This window comes from Lontra canadensis, unplaced genomic scaffold (genome assembly GCF_010015895.1).
Source record: "Lontra canadensis isolate GAN:19392208 unplaced genomic scaffold, GSC_riverotter_1.0 scaffold65, whole genome shotgun sequence".
In the NCBI taxonomy this organism is placed as follows: domain Eukaryota; kingdom Metazoa; phylum Chordata; class Mammalia; order Carnivora; family Mustelidae; genus Lontra; species Lontra canadensis.
Genome location: NW_022631059.1, coordinates 9319856 through 9338305, shown reverse-complemented (window position 1 = coordinate 9338305; position 18450 = coordinate 9319856). Strand labels below are relative to the sequence as shown.

The following is an 18450-nucleotide window of genomic DNA, read 5'->3' as shown; positions in this document are numbered from 1 at the left end:
AAAGTAATGTGCAATCATGAACTGGATCCCAAATCAGGGTGTAAGTGCTATTGTTTTGCTACAGAGAACAAGAGTGAGAAGCTAATAAAATCTGAATAAGGCCAGTGGTTTGATAATAGTGTGTGTAAATGTTAATGTCCTTTTTTTTTTTAAAGTAAACTCTGCCCAATGTGGGGCTTGAACTCATGAACCCGAGACTGAGACGCATGCTCCTCCCTCTAAGCCAGCCAGGTGCCCCTAAATGTTAATTTCCTGATTTCTGAGGATTGTGTTGTGGGTTATAAAAGAACTTCTTTGGTTCTAGGAAATATATATTGGGGTATTTAGGAGTACAGGGACATCACGTCTGCAACATACTCTAAAATGGCTTTGGGGACCATAAGAGACTCTTAATCTCACAAAACAAACTGAGGGTGACGGGGGGAGCGGGGTAGAGAGAGGGGGGTCGGGTTATGGACACTGGGGAGGGTATGTGCTATGGTGAGCGCTGTGAAGTGTGTAAACCTGGCGATTCACAGACCTGTACCCCTGGGGCTAATAATATATTATATGTTTATAAAAATAAATAAATAAATAAATAAAATGGCTTTGGGGGAAAAGTATATATATATACAGAAAGAATGACAAAGCAAATACAGTATGTTAACATTTGGGAAATCCAGATGAAGGGCATCCCTAAATTTCTGTGCTATTTTTGCAGCTTTTCTATGAGTCTGAAATTATTTCCAAATAAAAAGTTTTTGTGTTTTTTTTTTTTAAAGGAAACAGCAATCTTTCTGGGTATCTTCCTAAGCCATAGCACAGAAAGAAAAATTCACAGTAACTTGGATCCTCATGAGTCCCATGTTTGTAAAGACTTTTTTTTTTTTTTTTAAGATTTTATTTATTTATTTGACAGAGAGAGAGAGGAAGAGCACAAGCAGGGGAGGGGCAGGCAGAGGGAGAGGGAGAAGCAGACTCCCTGCTGAGCAGGGAGCCTGGTGAGGGGCTCGATCCCAGGACCCCGGGATCATGACCTGAGCCTAAGGCCAATGCTTAACCAACTGAGTCACCCAGGCGCCCCTATAAAAAAATCTTAGAGTCCAAGTGCACGGTGACCAGAGACAGCGAGATAGGTCATATGTGATGATGTAAATGCGGGCGGGGGGGGGGCGGCTCTGATTTTTAAGCCAAGCAGTTTAGAGCATGTCTATATCCAGTTGTCGGGAATTCACGAGTTAGAGCCCCGAGATCTGTTGCGTGTCACATCCTCTATACAAGCAAGTCCCAATGCCGCTTTTACCTGGATAGCAACAGTTAAGCCTTTTCTGAGCAGGTGGTGCTGTGGGCTTTTTGGCACGGGACTTGGCAGGGAGAGAGATGACAGTGGCTGTCTGGTTTTCATTGCTTTCCGTGGGCAGATAAGTTTGATAGCCATGTTCGAAAACGAATTCTGGAGCTGAAACTAAAAGATGAGATGATTATTAGTTTTCATAAGATGAACACCCAACAGCTATTCCCTTTGCCTATCTTCCTTTCTAGAGAACAAACAGGCTAAATTACCTCCCCAGTCTCCTTTGCTGCTTCAGGGTAATCCTGTAACCCTGTTTTAGTCAGTGAGACACTAGAGAACATCTGCTGGGGGGCTTCTGGAAAAGAGTCTCTCCCTAATTAAAAAAAAAAAAAAGAGAGGCAGTTAAGGAAAAACTCATTCTTGCTGTCCTGGTTGCCCATTTCCTGTTTTTCCTGGAATGAGGATGTGATGCCTGGATCTGTGGCAGCCATTCTGTAACCATAAGGGAGAAAAGAAAATCTGATGTTGAGCCACAGCTCTGAAACTATCCAGACTTATTAAATCTAGACTTAGTAAATAAACAAGAAATGTCCCTGTCATCTACACCAGGCAAGCTGTCTACTAGCTCTAGCCAAATACATTTGGTATTCATTAGCTTTATCAAAAAATCCTAACAAACAGTGGGAAAGAAACTGATGAAAGGAATTGTGGCCTAAACTACAAGTAATCTCTAAAAACACAAATATTCCTAAAAGAAATCCTTGTATTTTTTCTTTTAAATATTTTATTTATTCATTAGGGAAAGAGACAGAGGGAGAAAGAGAGAGAAAGAGCATGAATCGGGGGAGAGGCACAGGGGAAGCTGACTCCTGGCTGAACCAGGAACCCGATGTGGAGCTAGATTCCAGGACTTGGAGATCACGACCTGAGCCATAGGCAGATGCCCAACCACCTGAGCCACCCAGGTGCCCCAGGTATATTCTTACTGAAATTTTCAGGGGGACAAAAAGAAAGGCCAAACATCTTTACCATCTTTATCTTTACATTTATCATTATAAAAGACAAAATAGGCAGTCTCAAACCTCTTTTTCTGCTTATAAAATTTTCGTGACTACTTTGTTAACTCAATTTATGGTTTTGGGTTTAGAAATATTTCCGTCCTTTACTACACATGATTTGTCCCACGCAGATCTGGTTTCACAGGGGGAGTCAATCTGACTAGTGGGGTTCTGTTCGTTGCGTGAGTTTGTCAGGCTGAGAGGCCCTAACGATGACTTTGAAGGTCACTGGATATTCGGTTTCCCAAACTTCAGTCCCCGAGGCACCACTTTTGGCATTTCTGCCACTGTATTTACAGAATATCCTTACTGAAATCGGCACAGGCCTAACATCATGACCTACTTTGGCTTTGCCTCCAGCAGTAATATCCACGTAACAGGCCGGTGGTGCTAGTTATATTTTCTCTTAAAACATACACCATCTTTCTTCGAATATTAGATCTTACAGACTGTCAGATGCATTGTTTTTTGAAGTACAATAAATTTAAAAGCTGCTGATTATTACGAAGCAATGCTTTTATATTCCTTATTTTTTATTTAATGAAATTCCTTAGAAATTGTGTATTTATGGAATGAATTATGTTCATTTTCTCTGGGCATCTGCCAGGAAACCCTGTTTCCTTATCTTCCCCTCTGGAGTGCCTCAGGCAATGACAGCATCACTGATGTGGGTCCAAGAGCACCTGCTCTTCTAGCATTTGCTATTCGAGTAAATGGTTTCAGGGTTTCAACTGCAACGTGCACGGGGAAGTTAAGTGGCTTTTGCTTAAAGTTGGCTGGAAGATTCTGACAAATGGCTGTTCTGTCTTCACGCCAAGTCCCTTGGATGCCTGGATCAACCACACCTGCCTCTTGCTGAAATGTTTCATCTGGGCTGTGGGGTTTGGCTTTTGCTCTGACTTCCATTGCTCTGCTCTGTTCTCAAAGTGGGGTTCCCAGCCGGCATCACGGGACCTACAGAGGAACCCGCTACAAAGACAGATCCTCAGGCCCCTCCCCAGCGCACTGAATGGGAGCCTCTGGGGTGGACCCAGCCCAGCAACCTGTGTTCTCACACGCCACCCAGGCTATTCTGGTACGTGGTCTAGTTTGAGAACCACCGGCGTACACCGTTCTCTTCCATGTACCTCGCCGTGAAACTTCACCCAACTCTGTCTAGTGGAGGGAATCCCTCTTTCCCAGTTGTTGCTTTTCAAGAACTGCAGCTGTTCCTTCAACCACCGCCAGTGTGGACCCCTGCTACCATCTGCAAGTGTTTCTAGGAACACCGTTACTGCTCATCTGTAACCAGAGTCATCGCCCAAAGTCTTGGAAGGTGTTTCATCGACGGAGCTCGATACACGGAGTCCCAAAAAATGCACCCCGCTCTGCCAAAGAGACAGAATGTGTTCAACGAGGTTCAGGTTTGTTCACGGGCTCCCAAAGACGTGTTTCTTTTTTCTTTCTTTTTTTTTTTCTGGTGACTGCCTTTTGGTTGACAGGAATCTCACTGACTCTGGCGTGCACCTCCGTGTCAGATGTGTTAAAATCCATCTTCTAACTAGTATGAGTGAGGGTCTGGCCCCTTACTGGGTGTGTGACTATAGGCCAGGTACCTAACCTCTCTCTTTTTAAAAGAGTTATTTATTTATTTTAGAGAGAGAGAGAATCTCAAGCAGACTCTGGAGCGTGCACAGAGCCCAACTCAGGGCTTGATCTCACAACTCTGAGACTGTGTCCTGAGCCAAAACCAAGAGTCAGATGCCAAACAGACTGAGCCACGCAGGCATCCCTACATAACCTCTCTGTGCCTCACTTTCTTCACCTGGGGGATGGAGGACAACTTCTATCCCTCTCTCTTAGGGCTGTTGTGCAGATTAAAAATTAGGCACGTAACATTGTTGGTGCTGTTGTCATTATTCACGGACTTACCCAGCAATACTGACGAAGTACCTGCTGTGTGCCAGGCTCTGTTCTAGGCACTGGAAACACACCAGTGAGCCAAAGGGACAACGATCCCTCTATTCGTGGAGCTGACACTAGTGGGGCGTGGTGCAGGTAATAAATGATTTAAACACACACTATACAGCTACTATAGATACAGAGCTAATGGCTATGGAGAGAAATAAAGCCAAGAAGGGGGACAGGGAGTGCTGGATGCAATATTAAGTAGGGTAATACCTGAAGGCCATTGGGAGAAGATGACATTTCGGGATGTGGAAGCAAGTAATTATTAATGGTTTCTATGGCAGGTGGCTAGAAATCAACAGCCAACAGGGGGCCTTGGGGCAGCTGGTCACCTGGTCTTGCTGGAGCCTCTTGGCTGGCTTTACAGAAGGCCATCTTCTCCCATTGGTCCCCCACACCTGGCTTCGTTCCAGGATGCCCTGGGAACAGCAGGTTCTACAGATACCCCAGGGAAAGGCTTCAAGTGGCCTTGGTCACCAGGGGGCTGCCTCAGGCCCTTTAGGGGTTTGGGTGGGATCAGGTGTCAGAGTCGCACTCATTGAGTCCCACTGACCTGAGGGCAACTTTTTGAAAGAGCTCAGAGCCCACCTCCTCCAGTGTGGCTACGAAAGTCAGGTCCCACGTTTAGTGAGATCAGTCCCCTATGCCCTCCAGGAGCTCACGGCCTCACACACCTACTGTGGGCTTTCACTCCGTTTCTTTGCCTCCCGGGGATTTCCCTTGCTGTGCCACATGTCCAGGTGTCGAAGTGAGTCCTGGTCTGGAGCAGGAGCCCCTCAGGGGTCCAGCGACGTGGTTATGATGCTACTTAAAATGTAAGACTGTTGTATGAATGTCTCAGAGAACCAAAACCTTTCTCTCTAAGGTCGTACCCATCAGTGTCTGCACCTGCCGGGCTCATGTGGACCGGCAGTATGGCTCCTTTCCCCAAAGCTGTTAGCTGAAGGCAGTCATCACATCTCCCAGCCCAGTTTGCTTCTCTTCTTCTGTTGAAAAACTCCACTTTGTTTCCCTATCTTTTAAAATTAAAAACTATATATATATATATATATATATATGCATATATATATATGAAATATATATTTTTAAGATTTTATTTTTAAGTCATCTCTATAACCAAAGTGGGGCTCGAACTCACAACCCTGAGGATCAAGAGATCAAGAATCACATGTTCTTCAGATTGAGCCAGCCAGGTGCCATATATATATAGATGTACATATCTATCTACCTATATATTTTTTTAAATAAAAGGAAACAATAACTGTAGAAAATCTAGTAAGTGTAGAGAAGAAAGGAAAAGCTGCCCAAAGCGGCCAAGGCAATATATCACGTGACGATACACACCCCTTCATTATATGCTCATTATATACTGTACGTTTTCTCTAAAGCACTTATCTCTACTGTGATCAAATAATTACCTGGGAAATTACTTAATGGCCACCCTCCTCCCTTTGGCTGGATGAACCACCTGAGGACACGCCTGTCCTTTCCATCACTATCTCCCAGCACCTAACGCAGAGCTTGACAAAGGACAGGGGCTTAGAGGACCTTTGTGAATTAATGATCAACCTAATGGCTAAGACATTTCTTTGTATGGAGATTTTTAAAAGTATAAAACTGGCATTGTGGCTTAAATCATTTATAGTCTTTTTTGCTAAAAAATTTCACCATTTGAAGCCATTTGCCACCCTATCATTCATCCAAAACACAGTTTCAAATGGCTACATACTATTCCTTCATTTTGGTTGTGGCATGGTTAAATGATCTATTTCCCCATCTTTGACACTGAGCTGGTTGCTAAGTACTACTTTTATAAATAACACCTATCCCAATTTTTTAACTGACCTGAAGGTTCTTTGGATACATTCTTCTAAAAGTTGAAGAATTGGTTGGAATGGTATGGTCATTTAATTGCTTGCTGATAAATAATTATAAGATCTTTCCCAAAAATCTGTATCAGTTTACATTTTTCCCTTTACTTTCACTAGCTCTTCCCAGCTATGTGACAGGACAAAATGAGATCAGGTTAGTTTCATGTGCATTTCCTTTATAATTGGTGAGGATGAATCCCTTTCAACATTTTGTATCCAGCCCCATTCCTTCTACACTGAATTCCCTGTTTATGATATTAGCTCCTTTTTTTTTCTTTCCTATTGAATTTCACTTTTTTTCTCATTGACTTGTACATGAGCTTTACAGATCAAGAGTATTACTACACTGTCATATATTCAAATCTATGGCTCTTTTCTTCCTACGTTGACTGGGCTTAGGACTCACATTTAGGGTTCTGGATCCAATTCCAAACTCAGAATTCATCTCCTGAGAGAAAAGGGTTTTCACACACATGGTGCACAGGGACCCCACCGGCCAAGAGGCACCCTCCCCCCGCACCCTGAGAGCCCTCCTCCAGGCTCCCATCCCTGACTTCGTGCCCTCTCTCTGCCACAACTGACTGGTCCAGCAGCAGATACCTGACAGGAGCCTAGCCAATCGGAACTGCTTGCCCTGAAGGTAGGAACTGGGACTAAGATACTGTCCTTTGGTGTGAACTTTCCTTGGGTGGAGGGTGAGGGTGAGGGGCATTAAGCTTGGGGGCAGTCAGGCAGACAAACTTCTTAGGATCTTGAGCTCCATCTGGGGATCTCTTTATTTATTTATGTATTTGACAGAGATCACAAGTAGACAGAGAGACAGGCAGAGAGTGAGGAGGAAGCAGGCTCCCTGCAGAGCAGAGAACCCAATGTAGGGCTCGATCCCAGGACTCTGGGATCATGACCTGAGCCAAAGGCAGAGCCTTTAACCCACTGAGCCACCCTGGCGCCCCTGGGGATCTCTTTATAACGCAGACTCGATTCAGTACTTCAAACCAAGCCCTCACTGGCTGGCTTAAATTCCGGACCCTGCTCAGAGCCACAGAGATGTTACCCCAAGGGGAGGGGGTTCTGGGTATCTGCGCGGTTCACCAGAGCTTTGGGTGGGGGGCGGTTCTGAGGCACGAACAAGTTTGAGAAACAGTCATGAAGACTCTTCCGAGGGGTGGTCAAGAGCAAAGATTCTGCCCACCGGGAAGCTCAGATTTGCCACTTTCTGCCTTTGGCATCTTGGACAAGGTTTTCACCCTTTTGTGCCTGAGCTGGTTATTGGTAAAATGGGGATAATAATTCTTAATACCTGACTTGTGGTTCATATAGAATGCTGAGGAAAGAGATGGCAAATAAGCTCTACATCAGAGTCAGCTGTTCCTCCTACGGTCAGATCCTCCAAGCCAATCATCAGTCTGACTTACTCAATTGCTCACCTGCTCAACAACCTTCGATGGCTCCCCAGCTCCTTTGGAATGAAGGCCAGAGCTGAAGCATGGCTCCTACCACACATACTCTGTCATCTCTAGCCACCATTACCACACCTTACCCTGAGCTTCACCACTTCTCAACCACCATTAGGAAATGCCCCCTTCCCACCATCTTCCTCCCAAAGGCCAGGGAGTCTTTCAAGGCCAAGTATACCTTTGATCTCACTCACAATCTTCCCTCTGGCTTTCCCCACTGGGACCAATCTACTCCATTATCCCTCTGCACAAGGTTATGCTTGTCACAGATGGCCGGGCTTGCAGGTCTTACCACCAAATTCTCCTCCCCCACGGGCTTGGAATTCTCCAAGGGTGAGCATCCCCGCTGCCTTGGTTCCAGCATCTGGCACACAACAGTCCCAATGCTGCCCTTGCTGGACCCTCCCAATGGGGCACACCCCACGCCAGAGGCCACATGCACACTCATTTAATTTAATGCTCCCAGCTGCCCTTTCCTTAGCTCATTGCATTAACTGGTTTATTGAGTGTCTATGGTGTCCCAGGCCCAGTGATGGGGCTCGGGGTGGGGGAGGGCAGGAAAACAAGATGGATTAGGTCCCTGCTGGCAGGGAGGTTTACAATCCAGTAAACAGAAATTAAACCATTCATCTGGGGCCCACAGGCCAAACTGAGCCTTCAGATTCTCTTTCAAGGTTTTCAAAATCAGTGAGGTGGCTGGGTCTTCCCAGGTCAACTTCTTCTGGCCAGAGACCACCAGGGACATGGCTGTGGTTGAAGTCTGTGGCTCAGTGGCACAAGGGAAACCTCAGACCATGTCACACGGTATCTCCATGACAGGGCTGCTACGAAGGACTCATTCCTGGTTGGGGATTCATGTTAGGGAGGTGCAGGGAGGGTGGAGGCCCACCTGGGAGCTGTCAGGAAGTAGGGAAGACCCTAGGGTTTGGTATCTTAATACTGAGCAGAGAAGGAGCATCTGGCATAGGGAGAGAAGCAACCGTCACTCAAATCAGTGGGGGAGGGGATGTTTGGTATCTTGTGGCTTAGACAGGAGGAGGGGCCTTGTTCACGGTTCCCAGCTCATGCTGATGTTCTGTGAACTGTTTGTTCACCAGGAGAACAGCGCGGCCCACCTATGAGAGCCAGCCCAGCTCCTGATGGTTCCTGGCTGTCGGGCTGCTTTCCTTTCTCAGCTGGGTGTCCGCGGGCCCTCCCATTCCCCATGGCGGCATATATGTTGCTGCAGTCACTGCTGCTGCCTGGCCTCTGACAGCATCTGAATCCACATCTCTAGTCAACTAGAGATTGTGTGTCACCAAATTACTGGTTAATAACAAGTGAGATAAATGAATGCTGGGATGGGGTGGCGGGGGGAGTGGTGAAACACCTAACCTCGGTGGGAGGGAGGGAGAGGAGAAATCATGGCTAGCTTCTAGGTGGAGGTGACTTTTAGTTCGGGACCAAACGAGTAGGAATTAACCAGAAGGAAAGAGAAAGACCCTTCTGGGTCAAGAGATCAATTCGAGTACTACTGGCTGGGGGCTGGTCATGAGCCGGGTTCTGCAGTCACACTGTCCCTGTGCTGTTTCATTTCGCTTTCAGACCCCCCTGATTTGGTAAGTCAGGAGAGCTAACCCTGACAGCTCTAAGTGTCTCGCATTGAGGGGACTACTGTCATGTTACATGTGGGGCAACAGACATTGAGATCCTGTTACGTGCCCAAGATTAGCTACCCCGTCAGCAAGTGCTGCCCCGGGGAACTCAGCTCAGGTAACCGGGCCTAGACCCTTTAAGTACCAAGCCCTGTGGTCTTCCTATTTATTCTTGTCCCCTCTTGAAAGATGAGACACCAGGAGCTCTTATAGTTGGCCACAGTCATGAGGCTCCTAAGTCCCTATGTGGCCAAGATGCCAACTCAGGGGCCTAACTCCTACGCCCCAAAGTTTGCAGAACTTAGAAAACACAAGTGGGAGGCTGTTTCCACTGGCATCAATATCCAATGTTACCCCACCTGTAGGAAAGTTCTTAAACCAAGTGCCAAACAAAAATTAGCTTTCAAGGTTAACAGGCAGCGAATACATTTTACTTAAATGTAAATTAAAGTAATCTAATTACTTACTTTTACCAGACAGCGATGGGGGACAGAGATGAGCGGAGTGAGGAAGGGTTTGGCTTTAATCACACAGCCCGAGAGGCACAGACAAGTTTGGGCAATGTCTGGGTGAGAGCATCTGGAGAAATCTGCTAGTGTCGGGGGTCCCACTCTGGCCTTGGGCAGTGAGAGATTTCCACGCTGGCTGGGACTTGGGTTCCCCGAGGAGTGTGTTAGAAACACAGATGCCTGGGTGGCTCACTCGTTAAGTGTCTGCCTCTGGCTCGGGTCATGATCCCAGGTGCTGAGATGGAGCCCCGCATCGGGCTTTCTGCTCGGTGGGGAGCCTGCTTCTCCCTCTCCCGCTCCCCCTACCTGTGTTCCCCCTTTTGCTGAGTCTCTCTGTCAAATAAATAAAATCTTAAAAACAAAAAACAGATGCCTGAACCTCCGCCCCAGAGCTTCGACGAAGCTAAGCCTGGGCCCCAGCATCTTTAACAAGCTCTCAGGGGACCTGGGTCCACAGGCGGGCGGGGAACAGCCCCTGTAGGGAGGACTGAAACCTGGGCAGGTGGGGAGTTGAGCCCAGAAAACCAAAAGAAAACAGTGTGAAAGGGGGGACAGCAGGCTTCTGCTTGTTTCGAGGCAGAGAGCCTGGAACGAGGAGGAAGAACCGCTGAGTCAGCCAGAGACGCAACAGACTGCAAATCTCGCCACCTGTTCATTAATCTCGACGTTAATAAAAGCGGTTGTTTACTGAGCCCAATTATTCCATCCCAGACCGTTTATGTGGATTATTACAGAGTCCTCCAATAACACAATGACTATTAGGTAATAGGCACCTAATTCTATTACCTAATAGTATTAGGTGCCACTCGAACCCCTTTCTACAGATGAGAACTATTAAGAAGAGAGCAGAGGGCAACTTGCCCGCAGTCTAGGGTGGAGGATGGCAGGCAGAGATGCAAGCCCAGCAGCCTGTCTCTGGACCGTGTAGCTCCCCGCACCACCGTTCCAGGGGTGCCACTGTGAGCTAGGTGCACCGAGGTCTCCAGGCCTGGCCTGAGCATACAGGGTGGCCTGCAAAGCCCAGGCATGCCCCCAGTGAGTGGGCACAGGGCAGTGGAAATGCCAAGGGGAGGGTGAGAGTCTTTGAGCAAAGACCTAGGACAGAAGGAGGAGCCAGTACGTGGGTGTGGGGTCAGCTTTACTGATGGATGGGAGATTGGGGCAGCTGCTCATTCTCCCAGCAAGGACGGGTGCTGAGGATCCGGCGGTGGGCAGGAGGGGTGCAGCCCCTGACCTCATGGCGCTGGTCCGGGGGAAAGAGAAGGGGTCTCTGATGAGATGCCTTTAAGCTCAGCTCGGACGTATGCCCAAGAGTCAGTTTCAGGCAGGGGGTACAACACATACTCAGGCTCTGAGGCAAAGAAACGTGGCTCAGTTGGAAAAGAGAGGACTTCATCTTGGCTGCTGCTGTACAGAGTGAAGGGGAGTGTCCTGAGATGAAACAAGATCCTCTGTCGGGAAAAGTATTTTGGGCAGAGGGAACAGCATAAGCGAAGCCTCAGAACCTGGAAAGGTGCAATGGCCAAAAATAAAGTGTGGGCCTTGACGCCTCCTGACGTTTTATGGGTTTCACACCCTGTGTGCAGGGTTACTGGGAGTTTGACTCTGAGGACGGTGAACAGGGAGAAGACCACAAGGCCAAAAGCCAAAATGCCTAAGTCCTGCGACGGTCTTGAACTTGTGGTCTTCTCCCACCTGTAGCTTCCCTCTGTCCAGCCGTAAAATAAGAAAACCCACTGCTAAGGTGGTTTTTAGCTTTAACACTTTCTTGGTGACTTCCTCTGGGATGATAATTAAGATAAACTCGGGAGAAAGTGGGACAACCTCAAGGTGCTTTTCTTAAGGCTTGTGAGGTGATCAGGTAATAATAGTTCAGTGTTTTAAAGACTTGGGAGAAATATTTTGGATGCATTAAGGAGACAACCCCAAAACTTTGCTTATTGGCAAAAAAATCCAACCACCACACCAATACAAAATCAAGGTGGTGAAAGTTGGTGACCCCCCCCACCCCGCCATGTTCTTTCACCCTACAGATCCAGATTAACTATCTGCTAAATACTGTCAGAGAAGAGTCTAGAAAAAGCCTGTTGGCTCAGTCAGGCTTATGGATGTATTTCGTTTGGCCAACAAAGTTTTAAAATTTCGGAAATTTTACATTTTTCAGCTTCTCTGAAAAACCCAAATATCTGACCAGATCCAAAGGGCAGCTGTCCCTTTGGATGAGTCATATGTACTTATTCTACTTAAACCACAGTCCCCACCAGTCCCCATTACCTTTTGCACAGCTTGCTTGTTTCATTAACATTACCTGCCTCATTCCTGTTCTAGAAGCTTGCCTGGAATATAATACTAGGTATGCATCCATATGTGTGTTTTTACACTTTCCCCCAAGAATCTTTCTGTGCCTCTACAAAGCTCTAGCTCCCCTTTCAAGGTTAAGTCACATTTCACTGTCCGAATCTCTGATGTTTATTTATCTGATTTTCTCTTGATGTATACATACAAAGGTACCACTTTCTTTATAGCCTATATAGTAAATGAACACCCTTATACATCTGTTTATGAAATTTTAGGGGATAAGTGGACTTACTAGGTAAATGTGTTTATGTACATTTTAAAATTTGGAAGATTTTAAATTTAAGATGTTGAATTTAAAAGACATCACAAAATTGTCCAAGTTATATGAATTTACATCCCCAGAAAATGAAAGCAGTATCCTGTCCCAGCCCTTCTTTTGACTCATATTAATTTAATTACTAAGGTGACAGAGCATCCTTCTCTGTTCAGTGGTCTCTTGTACACTATCTGCTGCCCTTTGCTGACATTTTCATTTGATTCTTTTTCTCTACTCTTATTGATTTTAGGAGTTCTTTATATATGAAGGACATTATGCCTTAGTCATCTGTGCTGCAGTTTGTTCCCCTACTTCTTGGTCTTTAGTTTTATACATTGTTTTTACTTTGGGAAAATTTTAACTTTATTTGTAGCCACATTCCTGATGCTTTTTCTTTTGCCAGAGGACTCCAGCTTGTCTTTTGGTAGGCGTAGTATTGATATATATACCAATATATATATATGATTATTTTTTAAAGACTTTATTTTTAAGTCTCTACACCCAACGTGGGGCTCAAACTCACAACCCTGAGATCAAGAGTGACATGTCCCACCAACTGAGTCAGCCAGAAATCCCATATACTTTAATTTAAAAATCTGAATGCCTTTAGCTACGGAATACATTCTCTGTTTCCCCGCAGGATCTGGCAGCATCTCAGCTATTTCATAAATGGGTGACTTCACATTTTTAAACTTATCTGTCTAGTCCCTTGAGACAGATCCTAGAGGTGTAAGTACAGGTAATGTTAGTGCGAGTGTGTGTCTGTGTGTGTGTGTGCATATTTACTCTACAATTTTATGGTTTCACTGTGCACATTTAAATTTTAGATCCATCTATAATTTATTTTTGGTGGAGTAAATAAACACAACCAAGAACTAGGATGAACTTTTCTATGTTCCTAGCTGGCAGCAAGGGAGGGGGGAGTGGGGAGGCATCAAAACCTACCCGTAAATTGAAAAAACAAAATAAAACAAAACATGTTTTTTGTCCCTTTATAAAAATAATGCAAATTTTAAGATCAAACCCACACTCCCACCACCCAAAATAACTACTTTTTTTTTTCATGCATTTCCTGCAAGTATTTTTTTTTTCTTGGTATATACAGGTTTTTGTTTTAGAAATCTGTTTTTTGTCTGTTTTAACATATGACAACATCTATAACTGCTAACAGTTAATGTTGCCACCCAGCAGTTCCCAAACCTGGCTGGGCAGCTGGCTTCCCAGTGGAGCTTGTTAAAAATAATGAATCCGCCAGCCTACAGGGTGGACCCTGGGAATCTATATTTTTAATAAGTTCCACGGAGGTGTTTGGGACATAACCGGGCCAACTCTAACAGTCTCTCCCACCGTCGCGGCCATACCTGTGATCGTCTGGGTCTCGGAGGTGATGGTTCTGGTGGTGGTCTGAGTTTGGGTGGCAGGCACTGTTTCTTCGGATACAAACTGGACTGCGCTGGGGGCTGCCCCGGACGTGCTGGTCAGTTGACAGCCACTCTGCTTGTGAGCTACAAAGGCATCCAGGTTGTTAAACTGCTGCTTGCAAATGCCACAGATGTGGATGTCCGGAGTGAGCTCAACCAGCACCGTCGTGCCACCTGGGACTCCACGGGACAAAGGGAAAGCCACAGGTTAATTAATTAATTAACAAATTTCAAACAGCTTGAAATTATAACACCAACCAGATTCAGGGTAGAAAAAAAGGGCACCGTGGCAGAGATGGCTAGTGGCTGGCCCGATGTCCCTTCTATTTCCGTCTTCTCCCTTAGTAGCAATGTTCCCAGACCCAAGTGACTGTTGCCCGCAGGGGCACTAGTGGCATTTTATGCAAGAAAGTTCTTTGAGGGATGCCTGGGTGGCCCAGTCAGTTAAGCATCTACCTTCGGCTCAGGTCATGATCCCAGGGTCCTGGGATCGAGTCCCACATGGGGTTCCTTGCTCAGCAGGGAGCCTGCTTTTCCCTTGCCTGCTGCTCCCCCTGCTTATGCTCCCTTTCTCTGACAAATAAATAAATAAAATCTTATTAAAAAAAAAAAAAAAGTTGGGCGCCTGGGTGGCTCAGTGGGTTAAGCCGCTGCCTTCTGCTCAGGTCATGATCTCAGGGTCCTGGGATCGAGTCCCGCATTGGGCTCTCTGCTCAGCAGGGAGCCTGCTTCTCCCTCTCTCCCTCTCTCTGCCTGCCTCTCTGTCTACTTGTGATCTCTCTCTGTCAAATAAATAAATAAAGTCTTAAAAAAAAAAAAGTTAGTTCTTTGATGTGCAGGACTGCTTGTACTTTGAAGGACCAGTAGCCCTGTCCCATCCCAAAGAAAGGTAGTTTTATTCCCCAGTCATTATGAAAATCAATCCCTCTGCTTTTACCTGCTTCCTGCCCCGGATCCTGCCAGGAGAACTACTAAATGATCTTGGTCCCTCACACGCTTGGGAACTTCTGGGAAGTTTGGCCTTTCATGATAAAAAGGGATCAGACATGAATGGCACTGGTTTCCTCTTCTTTTGGTCTTAAGTGCAGATATGATGCCAGGAGCTTCTGCAACCCTATTTTCACTATGAGGAAAATGCTAAGATTGCTACAGATGCTGATCCCTTGATCCCCTGCATCAACTAATTTCAGACTTCTCATTAGGCTGGTATAGTTCAGTTGGTTACTTGTAGCCAAAATTCATTCCTAACTGATAGGGACATTGTTTCTTGATAGTAATGATGCCAAGAGTTAATACTTGTGTTATTATATTAGAAAGTGTGATGGAAAGGTTGGTTAAATGAAGAAATACAACCAATTAATAAGTCTCTAATATGACAACCTTCATTTTTATTTTTAAAAAATTTCCTGCCTTATTATAAGGAAACTCATGTTTATAACAGAAAATTTGGAACAGAAGAAGCAGGGGGAAAATCAGTCACAATCTTTCCACCCATGTGTACCATGAACATTACAAATTATTTTGTTCCATTTATTTTCTTTATGCTTTAAAATTAAGATCATAATGTACTATAAAATTAGTCTTCTCCCCACATAATATCACATAAGCATTGTGGCTAGATCACTAAAATTTTTATAAGTATAATTATTTAAAAGGTGCCTGGGTGGCTCAATAGGTTAAGCACCCAACTCCTGGTTTCAGCTCAGGTCATGTCATGGGTGGTGGGATGGAGCCCTGCTGTGGGCTCTGTGCTCAGTGGGGAGCCTGCCTGAGATTCTCTCCCTCTGCCCCCTCCCCACTCTCTCTCTCTTTCTCTCTCCCTCTCTCAAATAAATAAATCTTTAAAAATATATGTAATCATCTAATAACACACTATTCCATGTTATCTATGCATCATAATCTTAGTACTTATAAGGTCTTTATATGATTTCTAAATTTCCTGAAATCTAAATCACATGAGAACTACCTTTGTGTATATACGGTTGGTATATATGAATCATAACTTTCTGAAAATTTATAAATATTTATATTATGTTCAATTTTCCCAAGTTGAGCTGACAAAAAAATCTCTGTGTGGAAATATAATTTGGTTGACTTGCTAAGGAGAGCTGGTCTGGGCTGTGTCATAATATTTTCTTTTTTTTCCTTTTAATATTTTTTATTTATTTATTTGACAGACAGAGAGAGATCTCAAGTAGGCAGAGAGGCAGGCAGAGAGAGGGAGGAGGGGAAGCAGGCTCCCTGCTGAGCAAGAGCGCCCAATGCAGGAATCAATCCCAGGACCCTGAGATCATGACCCAAGCCCAAGGCAGAGGCTTAACCCACTGAGCCACCCAGGCGCCCTGCGTCACAGTATTTTCTAAACTGTTTTGCAGAGCGCTTGTGCACTTAAATACATCGTATCAATGGGTGAAAGGAATGAAGCCTTTTCTATTCCTCTGGAACAGGACCTCCTCCCTGCAGCTAAAATGCCCATGAGACTAAAAGGAAAATGAACCAGAAGATGAGGTGACGGCACTGATGAGGATTCCTTAATGACGCAACAAGATTGATGCCTGGTATGAAAGGGTTTTAATGACAATGTCTCCAGTATGTGGCAAGCACATAAACAATGACCTAGACTTTCCTTAGAATCTTGACATTACAATTTATAAACAGTGACATGGGCTTGGTCTCTCTCATCTGTAAAATGGGTAGAAGTTTCTGTTCTATAGGATAGGTAAGAGGATTAAATAAGATGGTGCTTGTAAAGGGCCAGGCCAGGGATCCCCATGGCCCTGTATGATACCTGGTGGGGTTAGTCCTGAGATACCCTATTAGAAGGGACAGTATCCCTCTCTGAAAATTTGGAATGATAAAATATACCTAACCTCCTGCATTTGCAATGAGAATTAACAGACCAAACAGAAAACACTGGGTACAGGTAGGAGCTCAACAGCAACAAGAATTCCTTTATCTCTACTACGTTCTCCACACTTGTAATGGCATCACAACAATTGGGTTTTGTGTATGTTTGTGTGTCCGCGTGTTAAACATGGACTTATCTGTGCCCCACTTGGGAGATACTGAGTCCTAACGGAGGTAGGGTGCAGGAGGGGCTGGTGTTTAGAGAAATCTGTGCTTCTCACAAGTTACGCAAGGAATACCCAGCCAAGTTTGGGAGGCAGTGTCTGCACAACAGCTAACAAGCTAAGCGCTTACTATGTGCTAGGTGTCTGCAAAGCCCTGTGCCAGGGCAGGGGGTCGTTCTCAAACTCTGCAACCGAACCACTCGGGGTCTGGCCACAGATCCCCTCCCCCACGACCCCATCTAATGGGTGGGGCCCAGGGAGCTTTTTTCTTTTTTTAAAGAAGCGCTCCCGCTCTCAGGTGGCCGGTTTGCGCTCGGTCTCTGGACCACACTTTGGAAAACAATGCCGCGGGCGAAATCAGATACTTGAATAAGGCTGCTGACCCCATCAGGAAAATTAAAATGAATCCCAAACTCAAAGCGACCACCGCCCCATTCCCCATTCAGATCTTCACCTTTAATATGTAAAAGGCTTTCCAGTGTGCCGGCAAGTCCAGCCCGCCAGACCTCACGAAACCCTCGGATCCCCAGACTTCAAGGATTTGGAGCCACCGAGGCAGAAGTTTTCCCATCAGCGTAATGGCAGTTACCCCCAAATCCCCCCGAACTCCGCCTGGGGGGGGCGGGGAATGCCCCGAGGGGGCGGCGATTGTCTGAACGGCATGCCCTCCCCCACCGTTCCCTTACAAGGGGTCTTGCGAGGCTGGAGAGCGCCCCCCGCCTTGCACTGGCTTGGGTGCCCCCATCCCAAGCCCACTCCGGCGCCCCCTGCACAGCGCGCCCGCCGCGGTGCCCGAGACGCCGGCTCGGGGCCGTCACCCCGATTTCGGGGCCCCGGGCCTGCTCGCTGCGTCGCAGACGTGCTTGGGCCCGGGCCCCGGAGCGCGCACTGGGCCCCGGAGCGCGCACTGCGCCCGGAAAAGCACTTACTTTGCACCGAGCCCGGGAAGCTCTCGCCCTCGCTGCTCGCATTCATGGCCACAGACTGGGAGGTCCCCGGCCGGCCGGGGTGCCAGGGTGGGGGGCGCTGATCTACATGGTGCAGGGACTTTTCCTTTTATTTTTCCACACCCCCCAGCCTTCCTTCTCCCAACTCCGCCAGGCGGGGAGGACGGATGTAAAGCAAGCTCCACTTCCGCTGCCTAGAGGGCGCTGGCCGGGCCCGGCCGCCCCATCCTGGCTTTGCCTCCGCGGCTCCCGGGGGAAGCTGCGGGCCAATCCCGATGCCCGGGCCCCGCGGCCCGGGACCGCGGAATCCCCCGGGATCTGGACCGCGCGCAAACGTCCCGGCGGGTTGGGCAGGCGCAGGAGGCTCGGGATGCGCCCCCACCCCCGGCCGCGGCCGCTGGCGCCGGGCCCGCACCCCTGCGGTCGTGGCGGACGCGTTTGGCCTCCCCGGCTCGGGCGCCTTTGCACCTGCCGCCCTAGGCGTCTGGTCCCCGAGGCGTCGCTCCCGGGTCGTCGGGATGCTCTAGCAGAGGGGACCGCGTCGAGCTGCGGTTGGGGGTTGGGTGCGCCGGGCGCGGCGGGCTTGGGGAGAAACCCCAGCTGAGCATCAGCCGCGGGCAGACCAGCAGAGCGCTGGGCGGGTCCCCT

The 18450-nt window shown here is 47.1% G+C and overlaps 1 protein-coding gene across 3 annotated transcripts in view; it reads right to left on the bottom strand.

Annotated features, from left to right (window-relative positions):
• The window catches only part of ZFP64 (ZFP64 zinc finger protein), an 87743-nt gene extending 69549 nt beyond the window's left edge, over nt 1-18194 (bottom strand). Inside the window, exons 1-3 of one of the 3 annotated variants that reach the window (XM_032878955.1) lie at nt 17785-18194; nt 13725-13964; nt 1283-1444 (exon numbers count right to left, since the gene is read on the bottom strand). In XM_032878955.1, the coding sequence (XP_032734846.1) occupies nt 1283-1444; nt 13725-13964; nt 17785-17830 (448 nt within the window). In that variant the 5' untranslated portion in view covers nt 17831-18194. The remainder of the gene's footprint in view (nt 1-1282; nt 1445-13724; nt 13965-17784) is intronic. The other 2 variants (XM_032878954.1, XM_032878952.1) reach the window with 2 other exon arrangements.
• Between the last annotated feature and the right edge of the window lie 256 nt (nt 18195-18450).